We start from the raw sequence: 14,402 nt of genomic DNA, 5'->3' as shown, positions 1-14,402 counted from the left end.
GCTATTCTGTGAGTATACAGGCACAGTGTTTCCCACAGAATTGGATTCAATTTGTATGTAGCTGACTTGGACAACGGGGTTATTAAGATCGTCTTGGTAGTGTATAGGTCTATTTGAGTGCCTGTCACTTTAAAACGTTTGAGGGAACCCTTGCAATTGTAACACAGTTGAAAGGCTGCTGATGTGTGGAATTGCAATTCATAACGTTTTCTACATAGTTAAAATAAAGGTTCGTACTTCTCCTTGGGACAAGCACTTTTGAATTTTGTAAAACACTTTTCCATTTACTTCGAGATTTTGCAAACATTCAGTGTCAGAGTCAATAAAATGAGCCCTTCAACGAAATTGACAAGCAGCTTTAAGTAGGCTAAGCATGCTGTGCCTGTTGTGATAAGACCTTATCAGAGTTCACTTCAATGCAGCAGTTTGAACAAATTTAGCAGCATGGTCCGCGATGCTAAGCCGGATTAAATAGCAATTTAGTCAGGCGTCTTCTATGCAATGCTTCTATGTAGCAACAACAATCCTTCAACAAAGCGTGAATATTTTGTTAAATGCACATGCAGAGGAGGGCAGCAGGCTACGAGAGAGCATGGGCGGGGCAGGGAAAGGCTGCGTATGAAAAAGCTTAGCTCAATGGCAATGCAAGGATTTGACCTTATATTTACTTTAAATTAATTTAAATTAAATTAAATTAAATTAAACATAGAATATTAATCTGTGGCGGCCGATTTTTATTTTGTGGCGCTCCGCCACAGATTAGTCAATGTATGGGAAACACTGCAGACACCCACACACACATGAACACACACCAATGAAAGTCTACACAGAGAAACCATAGAATGTAAGCACACACGCACAAACACACACACGCACACACACATGCACACACACACACACACACACAAACATATACATGCATACACTGTGCAAGCACACATACACACCACAGACACTTACATCACATGCACATAAGTATATATGTCAAGACAATGCAGACTCAGTCACACTCCCAAGAACCCCCCCACACACACCCACATCGCCAAGACGCGACACACACACACACACACACACACACACAAACACACTCGCACACACACACACACACACTATATGCTGAATACAGTACAGAGCAATAAAACAACAACCTTCAATTCACGCCGAATATAGCCCTGCAAGGGGGACGAGACTGAAACAGCATGGGACATAGCTGCTATCTTGCAGCGGAAAACGATGTTGGACCCGCATGGGCGGCCAAAGTTAGAGTGTGCTTGAATGGAAAGAGTGATGGCTGCGTCCGGATTTAGAGGGACACTCGAGGGGGCTCGGAGAGTCCGAGAGGCGTCCGGCGGAGATGGACGTTGCCGACTCGTGACACGTGTATTTCAAGAGCAGCATGGTGCAGCACTATCAAACTCCAGAAATGGCGCTGACGTCAACATCATAAAAACACTCGGTCGGAAAAATATATCACAGACAGCAAGCTCGCTGAGGTAAATCTCTTCTTGGCCCCTCTCAGATGATGTTGCTTTGGCAATATGAATAAACGAATATTCAAAAGCCCTTGATGGTAGTATAATATCCTGAGGTGGTCATCAAACTGTCAAGTCTTGATTATTTGTGTTGAGCGGGGTTTAAGACACTGCAAACCAGGGGTTCTCAAGGTTCCAAGGACATTTTCCAAGGATCCCCTCATAATCATAACAATTAAGCATGTACCATTTGTATTCTCTGAAGTTGTGGCCAGGTTCACTATTCCCGGCAGGTGTGAACTTCCTGAACAAGGAAACCCACTAATCCTCTGAGTATCTGTTCCTGAATGGCCATTAAGCGGTCATCTTCAGTATCTGCATTAGATGGTGCAAAGGCCCATGAGACAGAAATGGACATATACAGTATGTTCAAATGTATTGTCATACTGTATATGTACTGACAAGAGCCTAATGCCAATAAAGCAGTTTCAAAACGTTCCAGTTTCTCATACATAGATTAAGACTAGTCTTAGACTACTCGACTTTTCTCAGTGGAGATCTTTATTGAATTTCTGTTTGATCCCAGCCCAGGACCATGGATTCACCAGATCATTTTTCGACATGTTGTTCTAACTTTAGAGGCACTTGTTGGATTAAGACTAGTCCTAGACTACGACTTTTCTCAGTGGAGATCTTCATTGAATTTCTGTTTGAGCCCAGGACCATGGATTCACCCATGTACAGGACACAAAACCACATAGTGTCTTTAAAGAAACGAGTAAGACTGGGAGATGTGGCAGTTGCTGTTGACCGGGCTCGAGGTAGCAGCAGCAACAGCAGCAGCTGCAGGTGGGTGGAGGCGCAAAACCACCTCCAGCGTCCCTCTCCAGACAACCACACTCTGTTTGTCTGCTTCCATTGTTTGGCGCCAAGAAAAAGGGAAAAAATGTTTACATGTTGCAGCCAAGAAAGGAAAGTTGCTGACTTTGTCAGTGCTTGCTTGGTCTTCCAAAGTTAAAATCAAAATGTCCCCACAAAGACAAAGACAGGAGAAGGCTCTTTCAGTGACCCACAACGGACAGGATATTTTAGTAGGCCTTTCGACTCCAAGTGCTTCACATTTTCCGTAAGCTCTCACTCCCCTTCTGCAACGTCTGGATAAACCGGCATGTGATTGTTCATGTCGAGAATGAGAAAACATATTTTTTCACATGTAGAATTGTGCCTTCTCTCACTCTTCGTACTTTACACACATTTGACACACACACACACAGTGCATTACTTTCATATGTGAGAGGCTGTAATATTGCTTTAAAGGTCAACATTTAATTACATTCTATAATGTTCAACTGCTCAATAATGATAAGTTCACAGTTATTTTCAATTGAATTCAAATTATAAAACGTCAAAAAAAAAAAAAATTCTAATTATGTCACAAGCAATAGTGATATTTTGTAATGTTCTCAATGCAAAGTCAAGTATTTCAATAGTTTCCTGAGGGTAATTGGTAAGTAGGTAAGTGACTGGCATATCAACTGAGAAAAGGTATCTTATTGCAACTATCTTACTGGACTTATCTTGTGACCTGTGAAAACTTTTGTTTTCACAGTATTTTTGATGAAATCCAATATGGCGATCCAATCAATTATGTTAATGTCAAAAGTTGATATGTGTCAGCCTAAGGACCTCCCAAAGTATTAACTTAGATTACTAATAATAATTACTAATTATTACTAATAATAATAATTAATAATTTCAAACACATCACCCCATACAGGCCAAAACATAGTTTTGTTATTGAGCCTCCTCCTAATTGGGTCCTGAGTCCATGTACCGAGTTTGGTTTTGATACGTGAAAGCTTGGCTGAGATAACAGTTCACTTCCTGTTAAATAATAAATTCAGTTTGCACAATCTTATCTTATTGCAAAATCACTCATAAGGAAACAGTTAACCCTCATTGTAGCACTGTAGCTTCCTATGAGGAAGCATTTGGCTGGTGTTACAAAGCAATAAACACTTGAGACCTGTCACCACAACTGCATAAAAAATCTGAAATCTTAACATGTTTTTCCCCAGGAATGGTAAGCAACTATACAGTATACAGTACATCAGAATGATTGTCATGCCCTTGCTTGTGTGCTAACGTGTAAACCATGTCGACATTTTCCCCAAACAGGTTGTGTTCTCCTCATTAAGACACTTGGAAACCATTCTGCATGTTTCCCTCTCTGTTCAGAAGAGGTTGGGTATGTCCTTTCTCTCTCTCTCTCTCTCTCTCCCTCTCTCTCTCACTCTCTCTCTATCCATCTATCTCTCTATCTATCTATCTATCTATCTACGCACCTGCCCAGAAGATGGCACAGCATGTGCATAAATCAACACCTGTGAGCCAAAGGGGGTCCCATTCCTCTGTCCCATTCCTCTGTCCCATTCGCCAATGTCCACACACAGGAAGCCTGCTAAGGTCATTTCCCCCCGTGATGCGCCTGGGTGGATATCTGACACATTCCACAGTAGTGGTTGTCACTTTGGGGGGTGTTGCAGGTGGAGGCATACCCGGGGGGTGGGGGCAAACTCCACCACATGCACACACACACACACACACACACACACACACACACACACACACACACACACACACACATATATCACAAACATACAGTACATGGCAGATGTTTAAGAACGCACTGCATGAGACAGAGCTAGGATAGTGGATTTTCAACAACCACACATATTACCCACATACTGTACATGTACTACATGGCAGATGCTCAAGCACATTCTGCAATCTAAGGGGCAGAGCTAGGATAGTGATATTCAACCAGCTTCTGATCTCTGCTTCACTGAAAATGAACCCTCAATGAACCTCAGAGAATAAATAAAGATTGAGTGAATTTTACCCTGGTTGTCAACAAAGTGTAATTACCTATACTTGTGAGCAAGCTGTCTACTCCCTGTGACCATATCCTGACTCATACCACCAATCCCCAACTATTTGCACTCTTCATCCTCAACACAATGTGTGGTGATGATGTGTTGGTTGTTTATGATGGCCAGTCAAAACAGACGTGGAAGGGCATGTCTGTGAGGGACTCTGAGTCGGAGTCTTACCCTGCGGCGGAGTCCTCCTGGAAGCCCTCCAGCTCGTCTCTCTGCTCCGCCAACGACGACTCCAGGTCCAGATACGTGCCATTGTGGGACAACTGCAGGGCACAGTCATCGAGCTGGGGACAGAGGGAGAGAGAGAGAGAGGGAGAAAGAGAGAGAGAGAAAAATACCCATTAATTTTCCATTGTGAATGAACACATGTGGGTTCTGTTTGCTTTGCTAAACTCCTAATTGCTTTGTAATCCAACAGCAGTGAGAAAAAGAGAGAGAAGAGAGAGAGAAATAGGGAGAGAGATAGAGGCAACAATTAAAGTGAGAGAGAGGAAAATAAGAAAGTAAGAGACAACATGATACTGCAGGTATTTATTTTCAGATATATATCTCTGTATTGGGTCCCTGTGCTAAACACTGGTATTTTAACCTTACACAGCGAAGGCCTGCGTCCAGAGAGACCACAAGCTGCACGGGATTATGGGTAGTGGAAAGGGCAGGGCCTTGGAGGGCTCTATTATGGCTACATCAAGGGCCCTAGTGTGAAAAGCATAACCACTAGAGGAATGCTACAATTCGCCCTCCTTTTTTCCCTCTTCTTTCTTTCTTTCTTTCTCTCTCTCTCCTTCTTTCTTTCATTTGCCTTTATGTTATTTTCTTTCGGTCTCCACTCTTCACACCCCTTTAAACGATCCCTGGCCGTAAAATAAAACCCGTTTACAGGGTCCCGGCCTGCGAGTGAGCGAGCGAAGCGCGAGCTCCATGCGAGAGGGCTGAGCAGGCGGGCGGGCGACACAGACCCGGATTAGTTCTGTGGCGTGGTCCTGTTTTCAACATTACGGCGCCGTAAAGGGAATTACCGACCGCCATAAAGCACACAGAACATGAAACCCAACCCCGAGTGACACCCCCGCACCACACCACCACCACACACACACACCCCCCCCACACACACACACACACACACACACACACACACACACACACACACACACACACACACACACACACACACACACATGTGCTTGCCCACATGAGGGCCAGCTTGTCTGCATTAGTGAAAAGGCAGGGGCAATTCACTGCCAACATGCGGACAAACGCTACTAAAAACAGAGGGGCAAAGTAAATCTGTGCGGACACTCAAAGGAGGAAAAACAACTCCCCTAGGGTTGAGTGTGTGTGTGAGTATGTGTGTGTGTGTGTGTGTGTGTGTGTGTGTGCATGCGTTTTGTCATCACTGGGTCTTCTTTGATCAGAGAGACCAATGGTTGGCGCATCGCTGTGTGTGGTGTAATAATGTTTTCCCCCCGCCGTGCCGACAGGAGTTCTGAGGTAGCCATTATGTTTTAGCAGGCAGCTGCAGAGGTGCCCAGGTTGGTGGAGTGTGTGAACTAGACAGCCTGGTTTGTCTGGGGATGACCAGCCCCCGAAAGGAAATGGAAACCTGAAGTCTCATGGCAACAGGTGTCAGATACAGGTGTGCATTTAAATTAGATCATTACACACACACACACTCCAATACACACAACACATACACACAAACACAAACACAAATAAACACACACACACACACACACACACACACACACACACACACACACACACACACACACATATAAACACATACACATACAAGGGGACTCCCTACTGTACGGAAACCAAAAGCAGATAACTTTCCTAACAGAGCCTGGTATCCAAGACAACATGGAATATTGACATTTTAACCGTCTCTTGTCTTGTGGCATGCTTCCCAAAGCAACACCATCAGCCTGTGTCTTCCCAACCACGTCTCTAACCAAGATAGTAGCAGCCAAAAGAGCATAAAACTGCTCCCCTCATTTATGATACTACTGGTAAAGGGCACCCCACAAAATCCAACGGGTGGCTCCACCCTGTACCCCAACCGTGATTTAAGATGCTCCACTCGGCCCCCAAAAGAGACATCCCCTGCAGTAAGGCGACAAAGCATAACTCACACCGCGATAGACAGACAGACACGCAGGAAGACAGATCATCTAAATCGGTCGGTCTAAATTTATACAGTGGAAGTGTTAACCAAATGACGGAGTGTACAGTACTTTCTGACGGGGCTCACCGACGGCTTCTAGGGCCAACTAGGACAAAATGGAGGAGAGAGAGCAGAACGCTTAACAGAGCCTAGCATTTATGCTTTTATGTTAAACCTGGTTTAGGACCAATCTGGCCTGAATAAATGAGCACCAATTATTTTTATCCAGATCTGAGTCTCTTATTTTAAACCCCACTGGCATGTTTAAAAATGGGATAATGGTGTATTTGGCTGTATGTTTATATTTATAATATTCATATGAGAATGCTTTATTCAAAATGTCCCACTCACTCACATTCCACTGGGGTAAATATGGAGTAGCAAAGAGCGTAATCACGCTGATCAGGCTTTAAAACGCTTTAAAAAGAGGCCTCCCCCTCGGCCAGCTCAAATAGAACTGAGCCAATAAGCTCCCTCCCACAGTGAGTTTCCGACCCCCTCCAGATCCACGGTGGATGAGGGCCACACAAGGGCCAGAACAGAACATGTGTCAATATTTACAGTAGAGGACTGTAAACAAATGGGACGACAAACTCACCTCAAAACAATGGGTTTTTTTTTATCTCCCCAATTGGACGACAGTCTAAACACAGATTTAGTGTTATTTAAGTGTGTGAGGGTCCTGTTCTGCTACAATTAAGCCTGGGTTGTGTTTGTTTGTCTTAAGACACCCAGAAAAAGCTATTCAAGAGTCATTGCCTGCATTTCACCACCAGCATCTCTGGGAATAAAGGCGATCTTCAAACAGGGGCCATCAATCACACATTTACACACACACACACACACACACACACACACACACACACACACACACACACACAGCGGCAGGGCTGGGCCGGATTGACGGCGGGCTCTGATCCAACACCACACTGGCAAAGAGGCCCCCTGACGCCAAACCAGAACATCCTGACACGCTGGGAAAAGTAAAGGCCTGGGCCATCATCGCCGACCGACAGCCTCCTCGGTAGCACACACACAGACACACACACACACACACACACACACACACACACACACACACACACACACACACACACACACACATACACACAGCCTCTTTCGGGCACGGGACCACAGAGACTCACTGCTGACGACTGCAACTGTGAATGGGACAGGGATTTATTTTAAGGGGAAGTGTGTGTGTGTGTGTGTGTGTGTGTGTGTGTGTGTGTGTGTGTGTGTGTGTGTCATCTGAATAATCTCAATTGTTACAGATTAAATCTACAGCAGTACTACAGTACTGGACTGCCTACCATGTACTAAGGACCCAGACCAGTGCTGGGACTCCTGACTTCTTTATGTTCCGACCCTCCTCCCCACCCCCCTTATAATGCCGCTGGTGTTACGCATGTTTACACCCAAGCACAATACCAGTAGTCATAACAGTAAGACGTCCGCAACAACAACAACAACACAACAACAACAACAACACAACAACAACAACAACAACAACAACAACAACAACAACAACAACAACAACACAACCCTATAACAGAGATGGACCGTAACGCAATAAAGGTCCCTCTCTTTCCCGCGATTGATGCTCACTGCCGAGGCTTTGATGAGCATGCTCCTGGGTGTGTACGCTGGCTGGCTAATGAAAAGGCCACAAGCTCAGACACTTAATTAAAATGAGTCTGACAGCCCTGGACGCACGGAGTGCTGTGTCACTGCTGGGATATCATATTGTGAGGAGTCTGTACGTGAGTCTTACGAGAAGCTTTTAGGAACTCCCATTTCCCACTTCCACAGGGTCTGAAGTTCATCAGGGTTTTCACACAATAAAAAACTGCAACGTGTAAATTCTACACATATACTACTTTTCCTTCAAACAAACAAACACAAATACATTTCATACAAACACAAATTCAGACATAAACAGACACAAATCCAGGGCCAAACTGACTCATTCACACACACACACACACACACACACACACACACACACACACACACACACACACACAAAACAAAGGTATACTTTTATAAACTATATAGCTTAATATCATTCGAAAATCCCTGTAGAAATAATGTCTAACACTGGAAGATATAAACAAAATGCAAACACTTCAAAAAAAGAAAGAAAAAAAGAGGGAAAGGAAAGAGGAGGAGGAGGAGAAGAGAAAGACTGGAACACACAGAAGGGTAAAGTGGTGGTTACGGGACCCAGCGAGCCCAGAACGACAGGCTGCTTCCCCCCTGAGGTCAAGGCTCCGGAGAGGCCGGGCTGGGAGACGGCTTCACCAAGAGGAGAGGAGAGGAGAGGAGAGGAGGGGAGGAGAGGGAGGAGAGGAGAGGAGGAGAAGAGAGGAGAGGAGAGGAGAGAAGAGGAGAAGAGGAGAAGAGGAGAGGAGGAGAGGAGAGGAGAGGAGAGGAGAGGGAGGAGGAGAGGAGAGGAGAGGAGAGGAGAGGGGAGGAGAGGGAGAGGCCAGGCTAGGAGACAGCTTCAGCAAGGAGAGAGAAGAGGATAGAGAAAGAGGAGAGAGGATAGGTGGAGAGGGGAGGAGGAGAGGAGGTGGAGAAGGGAAGATGAGGAGAGGAGAGGAGGAGAGGAGGTGGAGAAGGGAAGATGAGGAGAGGAGAGGGGGAGAGGAGAGGAGGAGAGAGGAGAGAGGAGAGGACAGCAACATGCCCAGGGTCTTGTGGGCCGGGTCAGAGACTAGGCTGGGCTGGGCTCTGCTCCGCTCAGTTAGGTTGGATTGGGTCTGGGTGGGTCTGGACAACAACAGCAGGAAAGGATGAGTGGTGATTATATCTGTCAACAGCCAGGGGTTGCTGGGAAAGATGATGAAACATGGCAGTGTGATGAAACCTGGGACTGAGGCTGTGATGGCTGGGTCACACGATGTGTGTGTGTGTCTGGGACTGTGTGTGTGTGTGTGTGTGTGTGTGTGTGTGTGTGTGTGTGTGTGTGTGTGTGTGTGTGTGTGTGTGTGTGTGTGTGTGTGTGTGCATATCTGACACCTACTATATATATGCATGTCTATTTTGTCTGTTATCATCTCTCTCTGTGTGTGTGTGTGTGTGTGTGTGTGTGTGTGTGTGTGTGTGTGTGTGTGTGTGTGTGTGTGCGTGTGTGTTTTTGGCATTTGCACTTGTATATGTGTACACCTGGCGTGCACTCTGAAACGTACACACACACACCGAGTGAGGGTGGGGGTGGAGAGGTCAGTGAAAGCCATGGCGCGCTCGGCCCCGAGAACAAAGTGTGAGTAAACTCCAGCCTGCAGCCGCAGGCCAGGAGCACAAGTGACCTATATTTTACAGATTTTAGCATAACATTCAATTACAGTCCACTGCCTTGTCTCTAAAATAAGAGAGTGGGAGACAAAAAAACCTACAGAACACAGAGACAGTAAAGGGGAACAGACAGATGACAGAGAGAAGAGAGTGAGAGAAAGTAGAGCAGAAGTAAAAAAAAACCATGGGAGGGATGACAGGAAAGTGAAACGGAGGAGGGGGGCATGTATATTGCAGCAGAGTACAGTGGCTGGTGTTAAACTAACTGCGCACAAACCTTAAGCTTCACCCTCTGCCTGAATGCATTCTCCCTGGCACATCCTCTTCTAGCAGCACCAGACATTCCACATAAATCATTACTCTGTCTAAATAGTAAGCTCTATCCCCCAAACCTGTTGATCCCCTGTATATGATATCTTACAACAGCTAATCCGCATCTCTGACACTGATCCATCGCTGGTCCCATCCGCCAGATAGCCTACGACCTCACATGCGGAGGAATTGATGACATAAGAACACTCCATACGCCGTAAATGCGTCCAAATCCTTTGTATAGAAATTAGGCATTAGAGATCTCACGTTTTAAATATTGCTACAAGTGCTAGCCATTTTGGCAGTTTAATGAGTATTTGTTATTGTTGTTGGTTGTGTTGTTATCCATAAATACATAAGGAATAATACGTGCGTAAACGCGCACAGACCACTACCAACCCAAATATGTATTTTCCTGAATGCGCGTTACCGAATATGATTCAGTGCAGGACAATGCTTTGGGAAGGGTAGACTATCTTTCCATGAATATGTACATTTGATACACATTGTGACTCACTGTGTTCCGTTGAATTATAGAAGCCTGTGTGTCAGAGATTAAAGGGGCATCAATCTGTGTTAGTTTCACACCCTCCTAAGAAATAGAACAAATGCCTGCGCATATCAATTAGGCTTAAAGTTACATTTATTTTAGAGGGTTTATCTGAACGGGTTTTTTGTGTACACTAGCCCTCTTAAATATTCGTGCTGCGCTGTTGATGACTTCCATGCAACTGTTGCTTTTAAATGAATGGGACGGGTAGCTGAGGATATGGGGCTCGGCTAAAGCCTCACGTCCACCTGTCGCAGTGACACGAACAGTTAAACTACAGCAGTGCTTACCGTAAAGGCTTGTAAGAACTATTAGTGTAACCGAAATGGAGAAATATTTACTCCCAAATACATCATAGCCTACACAGAACTATGAATGGCAATGTAAACTTGTTTCTGCCACAAACACACATTTGTAAACAAACTCATTATCACACATTTGTTTCTGGATCTAAACTAGGCTATGTTATGGATAGCTTACTGCTAAACAGCTTTACAGTCTTAGCCAAGAGCTAAACAAACTACCTTTTCTTCTGATGACGACAGAATATCATGACAGTATTATGGACACACACAACACAGAATGTCATCATAGCCTACCTTGTGCGGGGCTTTTAGAAGTCGGTGGACACCGGCAATTTGGTTGATGAGGGGGATGTCTTCCCTAAAAGTGTATTGCGGTGGTCTTGTCGGCTCTGGGAAATTTGTACTGTTAAATGGATCGGTGTCATCTAAAAACTGAACCCTGCAAACTAACGAGGCCATGATGTATCCATGCAAGTAGCACCGAAGTGGGGGTAACCCGGTTTAATGATTAAATCCGTCGCTTAGTGCTCCCCTCTTCTGTAACAACAACAAAACCAGCAGGTTGTCCCGGCGACGGCTGCAGCGCCTCACTACTCGAACTACTCCTGTTCAAATGTATCCTCCTCTACAGCCAGTTGCAAATGTCACGATGGATCCGACGGCCGTTTATTATGGCACTGGATCAATTGCGACCAAATATGCCCTCGTCCTCCGCTCTGACTGAGCGGTTCTAGGGGGACCGACCTTGCTGCTCACTGCGACGCTACTTCGAGAAAGGCAGGTGTCCAATGACAGCGGCGGCAGTAAGGTGCTAGGGAAACCTATAGCCGGGACAGCCGGTCCTTCTTGGCGTCTGACGGTAAACCAGACACCCCCTCCTCACCCAACGGCTTAAACGCTTTGGCATAATCTACGGCGTAGAGATGCAAGCGAGTTGCAAGGCAAACAGCGACATCACGTGGTGCACTGGTGCCCAAATTGATTGTATCTGTGCCTGAATGTATGCCACTCAAACTCAATTGTTATCTTGCTTTCATATTTTTGCCGTCAAGATGATTAAATGTTATTATTTAAATTGCCGTTTGAGGTTCCTTCATTCTGTTTGATGTTAAAAGGTGGTATTTGTAACAGAGAAAACAGTGGAGAACATTATCCTTCTTGACTGATTTTTCACTAGTTTCCCATTTGGCTAGGGTCAGTGTCACTACTGGTACTGAAATTTTAGAGGTGGATAAACTGCGTTTACTTGTGTTTAGCCTCCACTACACCCCTGAATGCAGTCCATTGCCAGAAGGATTGCTGTGTCTCCCAGCGCAGTCTCAAGAGCATAGAGGAGATTCCAGGAGACAGGCAGGGTCTAGGAGAGCTGGGCAGGGTGGTAGAAGGTCCTTAACTCAGCAGCAGGACCAGTATCTGCTCCTTTGTGCAAGGAGGAACAGTAGGAGCCCTGCCAGAGCCCTACAAAATGACCTCCAGCAGGCCGAATGTGTGAATGGTGTGAATGTCTCTGACCACACTCTGACCTCCTCTTCATGAGGATGGCCTGAGGGCCAAATGGCCTCTAAAGGGACCTGTGCTCACTGCCCAGCACTGTGGAGCTCAATTGGCATTTGCCATAGAATACAAAATTGGCAGGTTCGCCACTGGTGCCCTGTGCTTTTTTTACAGATGAGAGCAGGTTCACCCTGAGCACATGAAGATGTGGTGGAGAACATTATGCTGCCTGCAACATCATTTACCCCCCTGAACATCATTCAGCATGACCGGTGTGGTGGTGGGCCAGGGTATTGTCTGGGGAGGCATATCCTTGAAAGGACGCACAGACCTCAAGACAACGGCATTCCTCACTTCTTCACTGCTCTTAGGTATCGGGAAGAAATCTTCAGACCCATTGTCTGACCCTGTACTGGTGCAGTGGGTCCTGGGTTCCTCCTGGTGCACAACAATGGCCGGCCACTAGAGGGAGAGTGTGCAGGCAGTTCCTGGAGGATGAAGGAATTGATTGACTGTCCCACACTCCCCTGACTTAAATCCAATTGAACACCTCTAGGGCATTATGTTTTGGTCCATCCAACACCGCCAGGTTGCACAGCGATGGCCGTGTCCACATCTGGGAGCAGATCCCCAGGACATCATCTGCCGTCTCAGTAGGAGCCTGCCCTGATGCCATCAAACACGTTTGGGCCATACAAACTACTGAGTACCATTATGAGTTGCTGCAATGAAATTTAGGCAAAACTAGCCTGCCACATTTTTTTTACTTTGATTTTAGTGGGTCTTTGAATTCAGTCCTCTATAGATTGGTTATTTTCATCCCCCAAAAAAACAATGTGACATCCTTTCATTCCACATTACCCATGCAGTCCATATCAGTATAGATATTCAGCATGATGTTTTTTCCCCATTGAGATCTGGGGGTATTCCAAGTATGTGGTTTAGTGACAAACCTGGGTAAGTTAACTCAGAGTAAGTGGTAAAACCTAATAGAAGAGCTGTATGGCTTCATTCTTCTAACAAAACAACACACTTGTTATAGGAGGTTTACCATTTACTCTAAGTTAACTTATCCAGGTTTGTCACTAAACCACGTACTTGGAATACACCCCTTTCATCCCGATGTGCATCAAAGTGATCCTTTCAATTTTTGAGTAGTGTATAAGAGTTAAGGTTTGCTCAGGAAGAGAAAAGTGTAGAATATTAATTTATTGACAATGTAGGTAGTTACTTCCATCAACCAAAATAGAGAATAATTGCCTTATTCTCTTACACATGGCAGCCATATTGGAATCTACAGTACCCTCCAGAATTATTGGCACCTCTGCTAAAGTTGACTAAAAAGAGGAATATAAAATCATCTTTTGGAAATTGATCTTAATGCCTTAAATAAAAAATGAGGAAATATCCAACATCCACATCCATTTTTTTTTGTGAATGAATAATGTATCAATCATAAATAAATAAATAAATACATAAATAAATGTTCTTCCTTAAAATACAGGGGTCATAAGTATTGGCACCCCATGTTAAATTCCCATAGAGGCAGGCAGATTTTCATTTTTAAAGGCCAGTTATTTTATGGATCCAGGATACTATGCACCCTGATAAAGTTCCCTTGGCCTTTGGAATTAAAATAGCCCCACATCATCACATACCCTTCCCCATACCTAGAGATTGGCATATTTCAGTTAGCCTATTAGCTGGTTTGATTTGCATTGAGCTCAATGAGCATAAAAATGATTTCCAAATGATGATTTTATATTCTTCTTTTTAGTCAACTTTAGCAGAGGTGCAAATAATTGTGGAGGGTACTGTAAATAATAATAATAATAATAATAATAAGCTTTATTTGTATAG

General features: G+C 44.8%; 1 protein-coding gene across 1 annotated transcript in view; it reads right to left on the bottom strand.

The window, feature by feature from the left end:
* The window catches only part of fhod3a (formin homology 2 domain containing 3a), a 93,428-nt gene extending 81,594 nt beyond the window's left edge, over positions 1-11,834 (bottom strand). Inside the window, 2 exon segments of the mRNA XM_048229242.1 lie at positions 4,586-4,698; positions 11,343-11,834. Coding sequence (XP_048085199.1) covers positions 4,586-4,698; positions 11,343-11,507 — 278 coding nt within the window. The 5' untranslated portion in view covers positions 11,508-11,834.
* Positions 11,835-14,402: the final 2,568 nt, after the last annotated feature.

This window comes from Alosa alosa, chromosome 20 (genome assembly GCF_017589495.1).
Source record: "Alosa alosa isolate M-15738 ecotype Scorff River chromosome 20, AALO_Geno_1.1, whole genome shotgun sequence".
NCBI lineage: Eukaryota > Metazoa > Chordata > Actinopteri > Clupeiformes > Clupeidae > Alosa > Alosa alosa.
This window is presented reverse-complemented; position numbering and strand designations above follow the sequence as displayed.